Source organism: Lepisosteus platostomus, chromosome 5, assembly GCF_059453375.1.
Source record: "Lepisosteus platostomus isolate fLepPlt1 chromosome 5, fLepPlt1.hap1, whole genome shotgun sequence".
Classification (NCBI taxonomy): domain Eukaryota; kingdom Metazoa; phylum Chordata; class Actinopteri; order Semionotiformes; family Lepisosteidae; genus Lepisosteus; species Lepisosteus platostomus.
Genome location: NC_142615.1, coordinates 20,575,953 through 20,595,612, shown reverse-complemented (window position 1 = coordinate 20,595,612; position 19,660 = coordinate 20,575,953). Strand labels below are relative to the sequence as shown.

General features: G+C 49.8%; 1 protein-coding gene across 1 annotated transcript; it reads right to left on the bottom strand.

Annotated features, from left to right (window-relative positions):
* Positions 1 to 8,116: 8,116 nt before the first annotated feature.
* LOC148664675 (uncharacterized) lies at positions 8,117 to 13,546 on the bottom strand. The gene is made up of 6 exons (XM_088631543.1): positions 13,453 to 13,546; positions 12,872 to 12,932; positions 12,360 to 12,559; positions 11,320 to 11,474; positions 9,303 to 9,766; positions 8,117 to 8,512 (listed from the first exon to the last, which is right to left on the bottom strand). Exons 2-6 carry the CDS (start codon positions 12,885 to 12,887, stop codon positions 8,217 to 8,219), a joined length of 1,131 nt encoding a protein of 376 aa, XP_088487669.1. The 5' UTR covers positions 12,888 to 12,932; positions 13,453 to 13,546; the 3' UTR covers positions 8,117 to 8,216.
* Between the last annotated feature and the right edge of the window lie 6,114 nt (positions 13,547 to 19,660).

Here is a 19,660-nt window from a genome sequence, read left to right as displayed (position 1 = left end):
TATGTGCTCTTGTTTGTATTGTATGTATTTTTGTTGTTCAAATGAAAAGTAAGAAGCATAATTTTCCGGATGCAGCTGCTGTAAAAAAAAATGAGATCAAGGGTGCTGTACGCAGAGGTCTGAAGCCTGCTCCACAGGAAAACTTTATCCAGAAACTTTATGTTAAAGAAGTCAAGATCTCGCCATGAGAGGGGAAGCATCTCAGAAAAAGAAGTGCAGTCGGTTCCACGGTCATAACGCCACTAAGTTGGATGACAAGAGCAAGAGCCACCCGGCTTCCTCCAGGCAAGTAATGAGACAAAGAGACAAGGCACAGCGGGTAGTGTGGCTGAGCAGTCTAAGGTGCTGGCTTAAGGCTCCAGGTTCTTTGGGGGCATGGGTTCAACATTTGTCTTTCATCTTTCGCAAGCTGTATAGATTTCTTTAAAAACAAGTTGTTGCAGAAAGGAAACCAACACTTGCATTCACGTAAATTAAAAGCCATGGGATTTGACTATAACGATAAACTCTGTACAGTAAGACATGAAGAAAGGCACCGCTGGGAATCGGACGCAGGATCTCCTGTTTACTAGCCAGCTAAGCCAATTAAGCTAAATCTGTTCCACAGATGTACAATGTGCCTTTCCTCTTGTCGTATTCAAGAGTACTGACTGCGTGAGCTCCTCACTATGTGTCCTGTACTCTACTGTGATTTCATTTAGATCATCTACGTGGAGTACAGTGACACGATCGCCTTGAATATTTTCACTTTGAGTAAGTCATTGAAGAAAACAGAAGATGTCAGAGTGGCCTCATCAACAATCCACTCAGGCAGAGCTCCTCTGTAAAGTGCTGTTTGTTCACATCGATTGGCTTTTTTTTGCCTTCATTCATGCAAGTAGTACAGGCAGACGCCCCTATTCTGCCGTGACCCAGATTCGAACCGAGGTTGTTGCGACCACAATGCAAAGTACTGACCACTATACAATCATGGCAAGTTACCAAAACACACGCTGGGGGAGGAAAAGGCTGTGCTCTCTCGTGTGACAGGAGTCACCTGCTCCTGCTTTCCAAAAGATCAGCACCATGTACGAAAGAGACGCATTAAAACCACTCAAACATGTGCAAAACTTGCGAGAAGAGGGGGCTCTTGTTTCCACCTGAAGACTTCTCGCATGTGAGACGAACTGATCATTGCTGCAGCTCGGAAACCTGCAGGAGGTGGGAGGGGTACTCTCATAGACAGTGCTGATCTGAATCCCCAGAGATTGGATGAGTATTCAACTTCAATGCATTACAGCTCGAGAATTCAATTGTTATCCCAACCAGCTGATATCAATTTAATTCCTAAGAGTTATGTTCTTGTTTTGAGTATCTAATGTAGAAGTTGGAACCAAGTTCAATTACGAAACGGTCTAAATGAATGATATACTGAACATATGTCCTCTTGATATATGTGTAACACTTTGTAACTGACTGAATATATACCTTTTGTATTCTGATAACCCTCTCGATAAGATCTGTTAGTTTTACATGCATATTCTATGTATTAATAAATGTATCCTCGTGTATTAGTACCTGTGTGTGTGCGTTGTTTGAGTTATATCGCATGGTTGGATTCTAAAGCCATCAAAAGAATCATTTTTTGATTTACCGCTACAATTAATAATTGTCCCAGTAAATGCCCAAACCCTACAGAACTGGTGCCTTCAGAGAGCACACTACAACTGCATCCAGGATGGCCCAGAAAGTGAATCTTAGAAGCATGAAAAACGCATTTCTCGAGCTTAGCGTAGAGCTGGTTGTCGATGAGTCTGGACAAGAACTCCTGGATGTGATGGACATGTTCCTGAGGGTTGGCGGAAAAAATTAGGATGTCGTCCAAGTATACCAAAACAAACTTTCCAATAATGTCCCTAAAGGTCATTCATGAAGGACTGGAAGACTGCCGGGGCATTAGTGAGTCCAAAAGGCATAACCGGATATTCATAGTGGTCATAAAGGCCGTCTTCCACTCATCCCCTTCACGGATCCTGATTAAATTATAAGCCCCTTGTAGATCTAGTTTTGAGAAGATGGACGCTCCACGTACGGACTCCAGAGCGGCCGGGATTAAAGGCAAGGGGTAGTGATCTTTGACTGTAATGGAGTTCAGCCCTCTGTAGTCAATACAGGGCCTCAAGAAGCCGTCCTTCTTCCCTATGAAGAAAAACCCTGCACAGGCTGGGGACGAGGAGGGATGAAACCGGAATCCAGGGTCTCCATGATATAGTCTTGCAGGACTTCATTCTCTGCCTGTGAGGGGGTAGATCCGTCCTTTGGGTGGGAGGGTTCCCGGAAGCAAATCTATTGCACAGTCGCAGGTGCAGTGAGGGGGGAGCGATAGAGCTTTCTGTTTGTCAAAGGCTTGTTTCAGATGTGCATATTGGGGGGGGGTGGGGGGTAATAGACTGCTCTTCCAAGGGGATTACTGCAGCAGCAACGTTGAGCGGTGGGTTACAACAGTTGTTCATGACAGGCATGGCTCCAGGCGATGATCTCATTCTTGGCCCAGGAGATGTGGGGATCATGCTTCTTGAGCCAGGGAAAGCCCTGGATCACAGGGTAAGCAGGGGAATCCAGGAGAAGGAGTGAAATGTTCTCCACGTGAGTGGCACCAACAGTAAGGGATAGAAAAAATAGCCTGCCAGGTAATGTGTCCAGGAGAAATCGGTGACTCATCCAAAGTTTGAATGCAGACAGGGGGTGAAACCGGAGCAAGAGGAATATCCCACTTCTTAGCAAAAGAGGCATCCACAAAGTTCCCCGCTGCCCCTGAATCCACCAAAACCGAAAGGGGAAGGGGCGTGTCCATCCATGAAATCTCAGCTGGGAATAAAGGCCCCGAAGAGGATTGTGAAAAAACAGCACTACTGACTCTAAGAGTAGGCAGTGGGAGAGCTCGAGATGGATGTGGGAGTCTCGAAGGACAAGTAGGCGAGCAGGTGACCCAACGCAGAGCAGTACAGACACAGCCCCTCCTGACGGTGCCTTTCCTTTTCCTCCAAGGACAGGGGTGCATGTAGCAGGGTGGGTGCCAAAAGGGGAGGATCCATGGGGTGCACAGGTCTGCTTCCTGGGTGTCTCTCTGCTCTCCGAAGCCGAATGCGGGTGTCCAATTCAACCACCTGAGCGATAGGTGGGTAGAGGCCTGAGCATCAGGTGGTCCTTTAAATCCTCCGAGAGACCCTTAGAGAAGAGGCAAACCAAAGCTTCAGGGTTCCAGGCAGACTCTGTGGCGAGGGCTTGGAATTCAGCCACATAATCTTGCAGTGGTCTGTCGCCCTGGTGAAGAGAGGAAAGCCGAAGGCAAGTCAAATCCGGGTTGCTTTGAGAAAAACGTGCCTGGAGACGGTCAGCAAAAAGCTGAAAGTCAGAGAACAGCTGATCTCCCCTAGCAAGCAATACTGCTGCCCAATCCAATGCTTTGCCTGTGAGCAAGGAAAGGGCGAATCCGATCTGCTCCCGAAGAGTAGAAAAACGCTCATGCTGCAGCTGAAAAGCCAGGGAGCACTGAGCAATAAAGCCCATGCAGCCTGCAAGGCTGCCATCATACTTCTCCGGGAGGACAAATGGTAAGGTTGAGGGAGTGGTGGATGGGGCCGCGGGGGTCGGAGCAGGTGCTTGTGCAAAATGCGTTACAGGAATCGGTGCAGGAGCCGGCGAAACAGGGGAAGAAAAAAGCCAGGTGACCTGGTTAGTGAGCTGTTGGAGTGAAGATTGCAGCTGGGTGATAGTTTGGGAATGCTGCGGGAGAAGGGAACGAAGAGTCTGTGCGTCCGCGTGATCCATAATAAGGCTCGGTATTCTATAATGCTGCTCTGAAGAGGTGAAACGGATCCAATGCAGATGCCGGAGTCGTAGGGAGGTAAGTAAGCGAACAAACCGAAACTAGGAGCTGAATCGTAGTCAGAAGGTGTAAGGTAGGTCGAAATCCGGTAAAGACACTGGTGGCGAACAATCCAAAACCTGAGACAGAATCGAGGTCAAAAAGAGAGCGGTAGTAAATCCGGTATAGACACTGATAGCAAACAATCCGAGGGGCAAGACGAGATCCGTAGTCCGAAGGCAAAAAGGTGTAGTCCAAAATTCCAGGAAGGCAAAAAGGTAGAGAAACGCTAGGTAGAGTTTACGAGAAGTTAACTCAATACCGAGCAACGGGAAGCGGGTTAGAATGGTATAAATAACCTGGCGTGCCGCAAGGTAGAGCAATTGCAGATGTGTTAACTCGTGAGGCGGCGCTTGTTAATAATAACCCGATGCTGGTGCTGATTAGCTTGCTTACGAGTTGATCTCTGCTGGCTGGCGGTCGTGACAGGAACGAATCTTCTCAACTCAGGACCGAGGAACAGCAGCTGTCCGGATCTGAAGGGACAGATTCTGAACTGCTGACTATGACCAAGTCCTGCCAGAGAACTGTTCTTTTTCTTCCCAATCACATTCTTCCTGAGAGTAACACGTTGATGAGTAAAGAGACTCAGTCACAAGGCTTGTGTCTCTGTCGAGCAGGACTCTCAGCCTGAGGGTAAGGAGTTCAAGTCCTGGCTGTGTCCTCATGTTAACTTTCAATTTCGTTCCTAGTGACAGTAAGACGGTGATTAGTACAGAGATTGGCTTGTCAGGAGCTCTAATGTAGAGGTGAAGTATGGAGTCATGGCTCAGTCTCAGTCCATGAGATTTATGATTTGTTTTCAGTTTAATTCCTCCTGAAATGTCAACACACTGATCAGTAAAGAGACTGGTCCTGTGAGTGTGTGCTTCTGTACCTCACCGGTTACAACTGTAGGCTCACAGTCACCTGGTTGTGGGCTCAAGTCCTGGCCGTGATTGCATGTTGTTTTTCAGTATAATTCATAGCAACAGTAACACATTGCTAAGTCAACAGTTAGGGGTTGAGCTTTATGGTCCAGAGGTTAAGAGTCTGGGCTTGTGGCTGACTGGTGGTGGGCTCAAATCCTCCATGAGACCTGTGGTTTTTCAGTGTAATTCTTCCTGAAATGTCAACACACTGATAAGTGTGAAGAGAGGGAGTCTGGGAGTGTGTGCTTCTGTAGTGTGGAGGTTAAGACTGTGGGCTCAGTGTCAGAGGCTGGGGGGATCACATCCTGCTCCTGAGTGCAAGCTGGTTTTCACCTTAGTGACAGTCGCACATTGATAAGTAAAGAAATTGGGGCTGGACTTTGTGGCTCTGTTGAGTAGGGGCTAAGACTCTGGGCTGTAAGGGTCTCGGCAGGGCTGTGCGGTTCAGTAGGGATAATAAATATAAAAATAATAATAATTCCTTACACTTATATAGTACTTTTCTGGACACTCAACTCAAAGCACTTCACAGGTAATAGGAATCCCCTCCACCACCACCAATGTGCAGCATCCACCTGGATGATGCGATTGCAGCCATAGTGCTCCAGAACGCTCACCCCACACCAGCTCTCAGTGCGGAGGAGAGCAGAGTGATAAAGCCAATTCATAGATGGGGACTATTAGGAGGCCATGATTGGTAAGGGCCATAGTGTCCCCCATCACTATACTGGGGCATTAGGACCCACATAGACTGCAGGGTGAGCACCCTCTGCTTGCCCCACTAACACCTCTTCCAGCAGCAGCCTTAGTTTTTCCCAGGAGGTCTCCCATCCAGGTACTGACCAGGCTCACACCTGCTGAGCTTCAGTGGGGCTGCCAGCTAGGAGTTATATGGCTGTTGCCCAAAATAGGGAAAACTACTAGGGCACCTGATACTAGTATTTCATGCGACGAACAGCCAACTCAGGGGATGTCATCACAATTACTTCTCAATACTACTACTGTATGTATTGAAGAAAGATGTGAAGACGGGGGTTTGAATTTAATCCTTTCTGTAGGGGGTTTAGACTTCTAAGTCACAAGCTGGGGTTTATGGCAGGAAAGGGGGTTAACTGATAAGGATTGCAGATGCAAGCTAGGAACCCCCCTGGGTGTAATGTTAAACTGACCATTTGCCCAGAACATCGTAAACTGGCCAAATACCATGAACCCCCCTCTTTACCATCAGACCGAGTGACGTCAGAAACGGAGAAGAAAACACTATATAACCCAAAAGTTTGTAACAGTACGTGGAACAATACTTCGGTTTTGTTGTTTCTTGCGGGAAACAAGACTTCGGCTTTATTGTTCCTTGCATGCAATAAACTCATCTGTTTTACTTCATCTCGGGATCAAGAACCTTATTTCTTCTGTTATTTCTTCTGTTACAACAGTATGAATACTCGTGATGTATTCACAATGTCAGCGGATTTCATCAGAGCAGCCGGTACCATCTGACCTTCTCATGGGAGCTGAAATGTTCTCTGTGAAAGGTTACAGCATGCCATGTTCTTTTAATATGTGTGATCTACTGAATTATTAATGTGATGGCTGCTTATTTCCGTAAACAGACTGGATCCCGATCCCAATCCCAATCTCCAAATCCAGTCAAACCAGTCAAACCCCCCATGAATCACTTCAGACGAAAGAGAACCAGCCTCTTTCCTTCTCCTGTGTTTAACACGCAGCTGGGGGGGGGGAGTCATGGTCATGCCCTGAGCATCGGGATGGTGGGGTGTCTAATTAGCAGACAGAGGTCTGAATTAAAGCCGATCGTAAGAATTAACTTCATGGTTTCTACCACTACTGTGCAGGCAGGAAAACACTGTGAGATTTAGAAATGTAGAAAAAGACTAAGGTGACACACCTGGGCCAATTTTCCTAGATGCCAATGAACCCACTAGCATGTCTCTGGACTGTGGGAGGAAACCCACATGGACACAGAGAGAACATACATATTCTACACAGATAGAGCACTCCAGGAGTCAGAACTGGGGCCGCAGCGCTGTAAGGCACTGTGCTGTGCTATATAACTGAAGTACAGCCAGTGGGAAGAAAGCAGACCTAGAGTCCTCAGCTTCCTGTCTTGAAGCAGTCACCTGACCAATGGTCTGCTTCCAAATCAGTCAGGTGACGGAGGATGGCACAGGTCAAACCCCCCCACACACACACCCCAATGCATTCTGGGAAATGTAGTTTCAGACAAGAGCTGCCATCTTTGTCAGACCTTCGCCCCCTCTTTCGCCACACGATCGAGACAGCAGAGGACCCGCTGATGGGCAGGGGATTGAAAGCAGGGGCCCCTCGAGGCCCATCTGCCTTCACCATACAGAGGTTCGACGAAAGGCACATCATTCCTCGCCCCCCCAGAAATAAGGGGTCAAGCCTCTGGTACAGATAATCACTGCAAAAAAAGCCACTACGCAAGAGGTGCTGATCGACTTTTTATTGCCTGTGAAGAGCATCGCCGGAGCCCCAAGAACCCCACGATGGGGGCGAAGGGAGGAGTCGACCCCTTCAGAGCGGTCGATATCCCAGCAGCCCCCCCGACTTGAAGCACCGCCCTACTTCGGCCCCTCAACAGCCTTCCCAGCATCTTGGCCCCACTACCACTTCTTCCAGCAGCAGAATTAGTTTTTCCCAGAAGTCTCCCCTCCAGGTACTGACCAGGCTCACACATGTGTAGCTTCAGTGGGTTGCCAGTTGCCATCTTGGGTGCGAGAGGGGGTTTGAGTCCATTCAGTGAAGCGCAGTTGAGAGCAACAGGATTTATCCCTGCCGCACCGAGGCCTGGAGATAACGTGGACCAATCGGAATCAAAACGCACCCATCAGCCCGCCAGGAATCATCTGCTCGCTCGGGGGGGGGTGCACACCTCTATCCCAGAAGGCATTGGGGTGCGGTCCACATGTCTCGCAAACCCTTGCAGTGATAATCCACCCGCAGGATTATCCCTGACCAGTGAAAGGATCTGACCGAATTCTAGCCCAGAAGGGGGCCGTCTGGATGTTTAGCACATGACTCCTCTCTGATCCACAGCTACAGCTCATGATCCCCTGCGTCCCCTGTGAAACCTCCCACCTTGCTCTTCAATCTCGTAGCCTTTGGTCTCCATCGCCTTAGGCTACACTTTTGACTCTCGCTTTTCTTATTCCACTTGACAGGGTGATGACAGAACAGCCTCCCCACGACACCACCCGCTCCTATACAGGACAAGCACTGCACCCATCAGAAGCCACAGTAACCACTGCATCAGCAGCTCAGGGGCTGCCTGTAGGATTGTTGGTGCTGCAGCTCAATCAGAGTGTCTGGGGTGTGCAGGCAAAGATCTGGGCCAACAGGTACCAGATCAGAGAAGCTCAACCCGCCAGGCAGGACAGCTCTGTCCACCCCCGCTCTGAGATTGATCTACCAGAATCGCTCTGGGAAAAAAAAACAACACTGACCGGCTCGGCCTTATCCAGGCTGGACAGGAAGTCCATCTCACAGTCCTCCAGGAAGTCCAGCATGTCATCTCCGGCGAAGGTCCTCTGCTTGAGGTTGTCCAGCGCCACGCCGGTCGTCTCCCAGAACTTCTTCATCTGCAGCAGGATCTCCTGGATCTTGGTCAGGCACTTCTGGACCTCCGCCAGCATCTTGGGATCTCCAATGGATCCTGGGAGGCAGAGGAGGAAAACAGGAATTGCTGGAGGGGCTGGATCAAGAGGCAGATGTCATTTTTAGATGGAAACATACCCTGGCTTCTCTCAAGACACAGCTGGATGAGCTCCTCCAGTCAGGACAGGAGGGTCTCCTTTACACAAAGGGTGGGGGAGTGGGGAACAAGCTGCCCAGCCATGTTGCTGGAGCCGACACCCAGAATTGGGTAAAGATGCAGCTGGACAGGAGGCGCTTCTTTTACACAAAGGGTGGGGGGAGTGGGGAACACCCTGCCCAGCCATGTTGCTGAAGCCAACACCCAGAATTCGGTTAAGACGCAGCTGGCTGAGATCTGCTTCTCAGTCAGTTACCGATCTGCCAGCCGAGCCTGGAGGTTACAAACAGGACGTTTTCGTGCACCGAGCTGCCGGACCGGGACAGGCCTGTCCTGAGCTGCCGGTGGGAATCGGGGTCGCCGAGGCCGTGACCTCACCCCGGCAGACAAGCCTCATCCCAGCGGCCCCCCACGGTTCGGCAACCCACCCGCCTACTGGTTTCAACTCTGGCGACAGCTCAGGTCTGTTACAAGCAAACAATCACATAAAAAAACAAAACACATTTCCCTAAATCCTGACTTTGCTATGGGCTTGAAGCCGAGAGCGGGACTTCAGTCAGGACAGGAGCGGCTCCTTCACACAAAGGGTGGTAGGGGTGTGGAGCAAGCCGTCCAGCCACGTTGTTGAGGCCAACACCCCGCACAAAACACGTTCCAGCGGCCCCCACGATCCGGCAACCCGCCCGTCTACCCATGTCGATCTGGACCTTGGCGTAGTCCAGCTGCAGCCGGATCAGCTCCTTCTCCTTCTGCCACAGCTCCAACACCTTGGCGTCCTTGCGGCTGCGCAGCTCCTCCAGCTGGACCTTGAGGGACTCCACGGCCGCCTTGTCCTTGGGGTCGTTGGTGGCCTTCTGGATGGTGTTGATCATGGCGCCCAGGATGGGCACCACGGCCGCCACGATGCCGAACTTGCGGTCCCGCTCCCCGATGCTGTTGATGAGGCCCTGCAGCTCCTTGTTCTTGTCCTGGATGTCCGTCTCCAGCTGGTTCCTCTCCCCCTGTAGCTGTTTGACCGAGGTGTCTAGCTTGCTGCACTGTCCCTCCAGGGCCTTGGCCTCCGCCGTCTTCTCCTTCTTCTGCTGCTCCTTGTCCGCCTTGGTCTTGACCACGTCGCTGCAGGTGTCACCCACACCTTTGCTCAGATTCTCGTACCTGGAGGAGGAGATGGGGTGGGGAACTGTGACCCCTCTTGTGTGGAAGCCCGCAGCCCCCCACCACCGAGACCGTATGGGACAGGAGAATCCGAGCCAGCGAGCCAAGAGACAGGGGGGGAGATGTCCACCTGCTGAAAAACTAAGGTTGCTGCTGGGAGAGGTGTTAGTGGGGCCAGCAGGGGGCGCTCACCCTGTGGTCTGTATGGGTCCTGATGCTCCAGTATAGTGACGGGGACCCTATACTGTAAACAGGCGCCGTCCTTCGTGTGAGACGTAAAACTGAGGTCTTGACTCTCTGTGGTCATTAAAAATCCCAGGGTGTTTCTCGAAAAGAGTAGGAGTGTAACCCCGGTGTCCTGGCCAAATTTCCTCCTAATAGTCCCCCTCTCTGAATTGGCTTCATCCCTCTGCTCTCCTCCTCACTGAAAGCTGATGTGTGGTGAGCGTTCTGGTGCACTATGGCTGCTGTCGCATAATCCAGGTGGGGCTGCACATTGGTGGTGGTGGAGGGGAGTCCCCATTACCTGTAAAGCGCTTTGAGTCGACTTTCCAGAAAAGCACTATATAAGCATAAGCAATTATTATTATTATTATTATTATTATTGCTGCTTGAAAGCAGCCTGGGACCCAGTGGAAGGAGCCTCCCCCTGTTCGCCATCAGAGGGCAGCAGTGTGAATGATTCACCGCTACATCTGCTGAACTCCACTCGCCTCCGCGCGCTGCTCTTCTTGCTGGTGTTACTGAAGTTATTGCGCATTTACTGTCCAGCACTGCCCGTTGTTGGTGTTGGGTTGTGCATGATGGTGGGCTGTCATGACTGTTGTTATTTACTGTTTTGTAACGTGCCATGCACACTGTGCCGTCTTTTTTGTACTGTGCGCCTCCCGAGAGAACGGGGCCAATACGAACTCCTATGGACTGTATGTGTGCATACTGTAGGGCAATCCTACTCTGTTGGCGAGAAGCGAGGCCCTGCACCCCAGCTGCTCCAGGTGGCACCATATAAATGGCCGACCCTGCGCTTTGAGCCCCAGCTTCTCTCTCCCTATCTGTGTGTCTCATGGAGAGCAAGCTGGAGTGTGAAAAGACAAATTCCCAATGCAAGAAACTGTATAGGGTTAATAAAGTGATCTTATAAATTACTCTGCCTCTCATCCCCTGCGCTACTTCTGGTTTGTGATCTTTGAGGTTACTGGGTGACCGATGAAGAGTTTTGACTGGGTTGATGCATTCTCATGCATTTGATGCCAACAGCAGAGGAGGATCCCGCAGTACTTTCTCCTAGTTGGTAAAATAAGGTATTCAGTGGTGTCAGAACAACGATAACGGGCACCCTGGGCTGACAGTCTATCTAATATGAAGCAAACGTCAGCTCCCGAGACAGTATGGGAGCGGATAATTCAAGCCTAACAGGAAGTGCTTTTCACAAAGGGTGGTGGGAGGGTGGAGTAAGCCGCTCGGTTGGAATGAATCCTGATATCCCAGGATCTCTGGCTGCTTGCAATGACGGGTTCCCCCATGGCAGAGCTGGAGCTCTGGGGGGGTCTTACTTCTCCACCGATTGGTCCACTTGGTGGCAGATGTCCTCGATCCAGCCCTTCGACTTGTCCAGGAACTTCTTGGCCAGCGCCACGTTCCTCTTCTTCACGGCCGTCCGGATCATCGGCAGCATGGTGCCAACGATGTTGGTCCCCGTACTGGCGCACTGCGAGCGAGATCAAGCGCCAGCACCGTTATCTCTGTTTCGCAATCCTGACCCCTCTGCTGTCTCAAGAGTCTCCAGCGCTTTTATTTCAACAGGGAAGACACCCTGGATCTAGATTTTAGGATTGGGATGTATTTTACAGCAGACTATCCATCCATTTTCTCAGAGCTCTCTCCAGTACAGGGTCACAGGGGGAAGCTGGGGTCTATCCCAGCAAGCAACAGGCACAAGGCAGGTTCACCCTGGACAGGACACCAGTCCATCCTAGGACACACAGACACACACACACACATGGACAGGACAGGACAGGACAGGACACTAGTCCATCACAGGACACACACACACACACACACACGCACACACGCACTAGGGAAAATGCACCTGCCAGTATGATTTTGTACTATGGTAGGAAACTGGAGCACCCAGAGGAAACCTGCATGAACACAGGGAGAATATGCAAAGTCCATGTAGGAGTTTGTAGGAGTCTATGGAAGCCTCCCAGGGTTCTCCCAAGACCCAACTAAATGTATGGAATACAAGTTCATTTGTAGAACCCTTTGAAAATGAGATTTTTTCCAGATTTTAAATTTCATTAAATTTTCTGCACACACAACTGAGACACATACACAACTGAGACACACACACCTGTCAAAGCATGTGTGCACACACATACACAACTGAGACACACACCGGTAGCAGCAGGTGCCCACACACACACACACACAACTGAGACACACACACCTGTAGCAACAGGTACACACACTCACGCAAACCTGGAGCTGTAAGTACGAGGACTCACCTGGAGCAGCAGGTACTCTCACACACACACACACACACACACACACACACACACACACACACACACACAGAGAGACACAGACCCACCTGGAGCAGCAGGACCTCGGAGGAGGCGAACAGCTGCTGGCTCTCGGTGGCCTTGAGCCTCAGTTTCCTCTCCAGCTCAGGGTGGGTGGCCAGACACAGGTAGGACAGGTGGAAGAGCAAAGCTGTCTTCTCGGCGGCCGGGACCATATCCCTGAACATCTCCATGTCATTCATCAGCTGCTGATCCGCAGGCACTAGGTCTGAGAGAGACATTCAGGAAAGAAAAGGCTTTTTAAATATTTTCTTCACCCCCACGTCCCCCATGTCAAAACCCTCCCAACCCACAGTGTCCAACATGAACACCTTGAGCCCTTTAGTCTGTGTAAAACTTTCTGCACATCTGCCTTGTGCAAACACCTTCAGTAACTGAAATCAAGACAGTTCACTGTGGTTCAGCTCGTGAATCCTAAAGCCTCATTATACCTCCATAAGACACCAAGGGGTCAAAAACCACAGCTGAAGTCGGAGAATCACAATATCCGAATCGGGTTAACGGATCAGAACACGCTTACCGCAACACTGAGACATCTTGAAGCAGGTTTGTGGGCGACCTTAGGCACTGAAGCGTCTGTCCTGCAAAGAGAAAGAGGGTGTTTTTTTAAGGCAAATATCAAGAAAATAATAAAGTTATTTCCCTCTCACCCCCTGCCGCTCCTATGCCAGAACACCAGCTGAACACCGCCGATGGAGAGCAGCTGGGTTTGAGATGAACTACAATACAAGCTGAGAGACCAACAAATTGCTTGAGATACCCTACTGGGGAGGTATCAAGTAGAGAAAGCACACACCGATTTCAAGTCTACACAAGTTTCAGCCGCATTTTCTAGCGGCCTCACAGCTCACTGGAATGGTGTGCAAATTTTCATAAAACGAGCATCTGGTCTCCTCTTAACAACTAATCATTTTCTTTGACCAGCGGACAAAACACACACACCCCTCCCCCCACATTAAGACCAGGAGAGACAGGAGGACTGCAAGCCTGACTGGTTCAAATCGAAAGCACATGGCAAAGGCAGCAGATGGGACAACGGAGCCTAAACGGATATAGTAAGGCATCCTAGAGCATATTAATAAAAAAAGCCTTTAGACTCACGGCTGTACGAAGCTCTCTCAGCTCTTCCCGGAGGACTTTGAAAGTGTGCCCTTCTCTGAGCCTGTTTTATAGTGCTCCGAACAGGTAAGAAACTACATATAAGGCTCGCAGGGCTGCAGAACCCCGCCCCTACTCAGACTGCTCCAGGGGAAAAATCTGTAGGGGGGCCGTCTGAAATTCGGAGGGGGGGAGTGAAACAGAGCCGCTGTGACTGCCCCAGCAGAATTTCGCAACCAGGCCCCTGACGGTAGTGATCAAGATACCGATGAGCCATCTGGCATTGAGCGACGAAGCCCGGTTTCACGTTCACCAGCGCCCGCGCGATTATTTGTATTATTGCCCGGAGTAGCAAAATGCACCGACGTTCTGAATCGTTAATGATAATAATAATAATTATAATAATAATAATAATAATAATAGCAAGTGGAGCTGTATGTCCTGAAGTATAATAATAATAATTAATAATTGCTTACACTTATATAGCGCCTTGCTGGACCCTCCACTCAGAGCTCTTCCCAGGTCATGGGGATCCCCTCCAGCCCCACCAGTGTGCAGCCCCACTAACACCTCTCCCAGCAGCAGCCTCAGCTTTCCCAGGAGTCCCCCCTCCAGATTAAGAAAACAGCAGGCACAGACTCCGATAACTACGGTCCTCGTTATAGAATAACTCTAAAGTATTAGGATAAACTCTTGCAAGGCATCGGTCCACCCGAGCCCTCGAGATCGTAATAATGCTGCAAAGGGACGGGTAATGGGTTTATTCCCTGCCACAAAGGAAAGAAAGGCAACGTTTCGGGCCGTGGAGCCTTCTTCAGGCTGAAACGTTGCGCTGCCTTGCTGCTCTTTTTGTTACCTGTCCTTACCTGTTACCTAGAGGAAACCTTCTCGAGCTGCTTTATAATAATGTTGACACCCAGGAATGCAGACACCATGGAATAGGTGCTGTTCATGGACGGATAGCCCTTCTGGCACATCAGACAGCCCGATGCAGGACCTGCGAATTCGGGGGTTCGTGTTCATTATCTGACCATTGACAAAGCACATCTGTTTTTTTAGGGCCCGAGTTAAGTAGGTGAAAGTCCTTTTGTCCAAAACTGAGGGGGCAGGACAGTTGAGTCGAGGGGGCGATGCACCGGGTCTTGACTGCTCTGCCCCCACACCCTTCGGCAGACACCTCTACCAGGAGGCATTCCTGCAGACCCTATTACAGTGTTCTGACACAAGCAGCCCCCAGTGTTTCTCTCACTAATGTACGCAGCTGTGTGGACAGGGGCTCACATGAGCCTTTTCTGTGAAGTGTCAGTGAAATCACCAGAGTCATGTGTGTTAACAGCAATGTACGGCGATTTCAGCAACCAGACAGAGTACATGTCAGGGTCTGAGGGAGTGTCCCACACTGCCAGCTGGAGGGACTGAGTCTCTTTTGTTTGAAGGGAGTGTCCCACACTGCCAGGCTGGAGGAACTGAGTCTCTTTAGTCTGAAGGGAGTGTCCCACACTGACAGGCTGGAAACTGAGTCTCTTTAGTCTGAAGGGGGGGTCCCACACTGCCAGGCCAGAGGGACTGAGTCTCTTTAGTCTGAAGGGAGGGTCCCACACTGACAGGTTGAAGAAACTGAGTCTCTTTAGTCTAAAGGGAGGGTCCCCCACTGACAGGCTGGAGGAACTGAGTCTCTTTAGTCCGACTTTTAATGTCAGGATTTCCAGCCATAGTGTCAACATCGGAATGATATCACCTATTTGATTCATGATGTCTGAAGCTTTCGACTGTAAGCTACAGAAAATAAACGCTTTGCTCAGGAGTGGGTGCAATAGTAAAAAAATAAAACACAAAACTCGCTCATGAGAATTGGGACCAATAAATAATCCAGTTACTTTTTTGTACAACATGAAAACATATTTCAAATTCATAGAAACATGCCAAAATGGAGGACAATTAAATACAAAACCTGTTCTAAAATCATGTTAAAAAAAAGACCCAATATTTGAATACAGGTCCTGACCAGTTGAAATTAATGACAGAAGCGACTAGGTTCACTCACTTACAGAGTGCCAGAGACTTGTGCAGACTTGAGCTTCGATTGTGGCAGGAAATGATTTACAGTTGTCGAAGAGGTCTGACAGAGCATGTTCCCAGTCTCTTACACTCCCATCCCCTCCAGCACTGTCCTCTGTTATACTTTCAAAATGTCTTTACTTCCGGCCCGGGGATGAAGTCAACCCAGCGGACGTCTGAAAAAGAGCAGAGAGACAGGAGCTCCTTGAAAGGGCATTTGGAACTCAGAGACTGAGACGCCACTTTACACAGAGGGTAGTGGGGGTGGGGAACAAGCTGCTCAGCCCTGTTGTTGAAGCCGATACCCCAGCTACTCTCCAGACACAGCTAGGTGAGCTCCTCCAGCCAGGACAGGAGGCTCTTCATTACACAGAGGGTGGTGGGGGTGGGGAACAAGCTGCTCAACCCTATCATTGAAGCCGATATCCAGCTGTGTCCTGAGAAAAGACCGGGTGAGGTCCTCCAGTTGTTTAACACTGCTTGATTGTTTAACATCAATAAAGTAAACAGACTGCCTAGCAGGACCAAGTGACTAACTATCCTGCAGAAACAGCAGAGGCGCTGTAGCTGTGAAAGAGCTTTTCCCGGTACTCAGGGTGCGACAGGGACCATTACAGAAGATCATTTGTGCCTTCTGCCATAAGACTTTACAACCCAACTACAGTATGTCTGGGCGGGGGCAGGGGCACTGACCTGTTGCAACACCATACCTGTACTCCTGAAACCTGATTCCTCTGTAACAACTGATGCTCTGTGTTACTGGCGCTCTGTCTACATCTGGTTTATAGTGCAATAGGTGGAAGTGGAATGGGCAATTCATTTATTATTCACAACTGTTCAATAGTTACCTACTCTTTGCAATGTGCTTGGGAGTTTGTAATATCTATACTGTCTATTACACCTTCCTTGTGTTCTGTACATTCATTTTTTTGCTTTGTGTGCCTTTTCTGTTTTGTTTGTAATTCTTTATTCCATTTAATTTAGTTATTGTATTGTATTACTGTATTACTGTATTACTACATCTGTACTGTGCTGTGTTGACTGTGCCTGGCTGCTGTAGCACCTGAATTTTACCGGATGAATAAAGTACCTATCCGTCTTCCTTCTGCCGGGAGAGTGGGGAAGGAGCCGGCTGCCTCACACTCCGATGGCCATGTCCTGGGAGAGGCTCAGCTGCTCCAGCTCTTGCAGGGCCCGGTCGTACTCCCTCCGCAGACTGATTGGAGGGGCGCAGGGCCAGGAAGCTGTAGGCGTCTTCGCAGTGAGAGAACTTCTCCCCCACACTGGAGCAGCAGGCACACAGCACCTAGAAGGACTGCTCTGTGTGTGTGTGTGTGTGTGTGTGTGTGTGTGTGTGTGTGTGTGTGTGTGTGTGTGTGTGTGTGTGTGTGTGTGTGTGTGTGTGTGTGTGTGCAGAGGGGGTGTCCTACACTGACAAACTGAAGGAACTGAGTCTCTTTAGTCTGAAGGGGGTGTCCCACTCTGACAGGCTGGAGGAACTGAGTCTCTTTAGTCTGAAGGGGGTGTCCCACACTGACAGTAAAATGTTTTGTTTCATGTTTTGTCAGTGACAGAGTACTCAGTACTCGTAAGCAAGGTACCCATTTCCTGAGGGATGAGTGTACAGTATGTTTGAATATCAGGATTTCCACAGCTGGAGTCAACTTCAGACTGATATCATCTACTACATTCATGATGTCTGGAGGTTTGGATTACAAGTCCTACAGAAGTCCTACAGAAGATAAGTCCTTTTACCTTTCAGGAGTGGGCTCAATAATAAAAATAAATAAATAAATCATAAAAACTCTGCTTTACAAGAATCTGGAACACAATAAAAATCAAGTTAGTTTTTTTTGGCATAATTTTAAATTAATACTAACGTGGCAAAATACCAAACCGGAGGACAGTAAAAAAACAAAAACCTGTTCTCAATACGGAGACGGCTGGGCTCACACACTCACAGAACGCCAGAGGACATGAGCAGGAGGGGTGTATCCACCTCAGTAGCCACAGTAAGATGATCTGGAGTGATCTGAAGCTATTGAAGGGGCATGCCAGAACACGCCTTTGGCCTCCAACACTCCCACCCCCTCCAGCAGTGGCCTGTTAGCAGGATGCTCTTAGCATGCCTTCCTTTGAGGCCCCGAGGCGACGTCAACCCAGCGGATGTCTGAAAAAGATAAGAGAAACAGGAGCTCTGTGAAAGGGCAAATGGAACTGAGAAACAGAGACACTGCTTTACACTGAGGGGGGTGGGGGTGGGGAACAGCTATGCTGCTGGGAGCCGGTAACCCCGGCTTCTCTCAGGACACAGCTTGATGAGCTCCTCAGATCAATTAACTCCTAAATACTGAAAAGGCCAGATCTTCTAAGCTTTATTAGGATCATATTGTTGTGTTTAACAAAGTGCAGATATGAAAATACACACCATAAACGATCATCGAAGTCCTAGCCACTGTTATACTTGACGATATTCCAGTAGATCAGCTGGCATTGTAGAAACCAAGAGATTCGAGCCTGAAGTGTCCGTTCGTCCAGCCAAGCTTTATAGTAGGCATACAAGGAACCACAATAAGGACTATAGTAGTTGTAGTAGCTCAGAGGGGACATGCCTCTACACAGCTTATAAATACACGTTTCTCTACACCCTCCCCCTCCTGTCTTCGAGGTAGCTTTCTCAGGACACTCCCAGGACTCGGAAAGCACTTAAAACATTCCTTTCTTGTCAGGAGTTTAGTGTAAACATTCCCCATTTGGGAATTTGGGACAGGAAGTGAGAAGCATCTGTGCTCAAGCCAGCGTGAAGGTTAGAGCTTAGCATGCGAATGCAGCAGGAGTTCACAGCTCCTGCCACTATCTGGGTACAGGGTTACACACTGATTCTGCTCACAGACTCCATCAGCACGTATGGTGCTGAATCCTGGAAAAGAGTGAAAGTCTGATTGAATTTATATTATAGGCTCGGTTCAATTGAGGTCTGCGGATCATTGTTTCCTGCTCCATTAAATTCGTCTTTATCTCAACAAAATGTCATCCAAATAGCCTCAGGCCATCGGGGAACTTCTTAAAATCACATTTGGGTATGTTAACAGTCAGCATTTGCGAGTGCAGAAGTCAATCTAAAAAATAAGGATTCAGTTTGTCTGGCTGGCGTCCAGTTTCAGTTTTTCCCCAGTATCATACTGCTCATGGTGAAGCACAACCCGGGGCTGGGGTATAAACTGCACGAAAGTGGGTTTAAAACTGGACAGCAGGCGCTTCTTTACACAAAGGGTGGTAGGGGGTGTGGCCAGCGGCCATCTCACCCTGCAGTGCCCAGCTGGCAGTCCCCCCCCCACTGGAGCTCAGGAGGTGTGAGCCTGGCCAGTACCTGGAGGGGAGACTCCTGGGAAAGCTGAGGCTGCTGCTGGGAGAGGTGTGAGGGGGGACAGTAGGGGGCGCTCACCCTGCGGTCTGTGTGGGTCCTGAAGCCCCAGTATAGTGATGGGGACACTGGACTGTCCTTCTGATGAGACGTAAAACCGAGGTCCTGACTCTCTGTGGTCATTAACAATCCCACGGTGTTTCTGGGAAAGAGTAGGGGTGTTACCCCAGTGTCCTGGCCCAATTCCCCCCCTGGTCTTTACCCATCATGGCCTCCTAATAACCCCCCTCTGAACTAGCTTCATCCCTCTGCTCTCCTCCCCACTGAGAGCTGCTGTGTGCTGAGCGGACTGGAGCATCATCCAGGTGGGGCTGCAGGGGATCCCCGTGACCTGGGAAGAGCTGGAGAGTGGAGAGTCCAGGAAAGCGCTATAGAAGTGTAAGGAGTTATTAATTATTATTAACAGGCTGCCCAACCTGTTGTTGAAGCCTCTCTCGGGACACAGCTGGATGAGCTCCTCGGAACAATTAATTCCTCACCATCAAACAGGGGGCGGAGGGGTCCCACGGGCTGAACGGGCCCCTGGTGGATGCAGGTGTGTTCACACGCAAGCGAAAGGCGGGACGTGCCCCGAGAGACACAGCCGGGTTGGACAGCGGACGGTTGAGGAAAGCCGGCGCCTGTTCTTATCTTGACTGGCCTGGAAAACTGCCACCTCTTCAAAAATCACCCGTTTCAGCAGGAAAGGCTGCGTGTCGCGCGGGGTGAGAGGTTCGAGGGGAGGGGGTA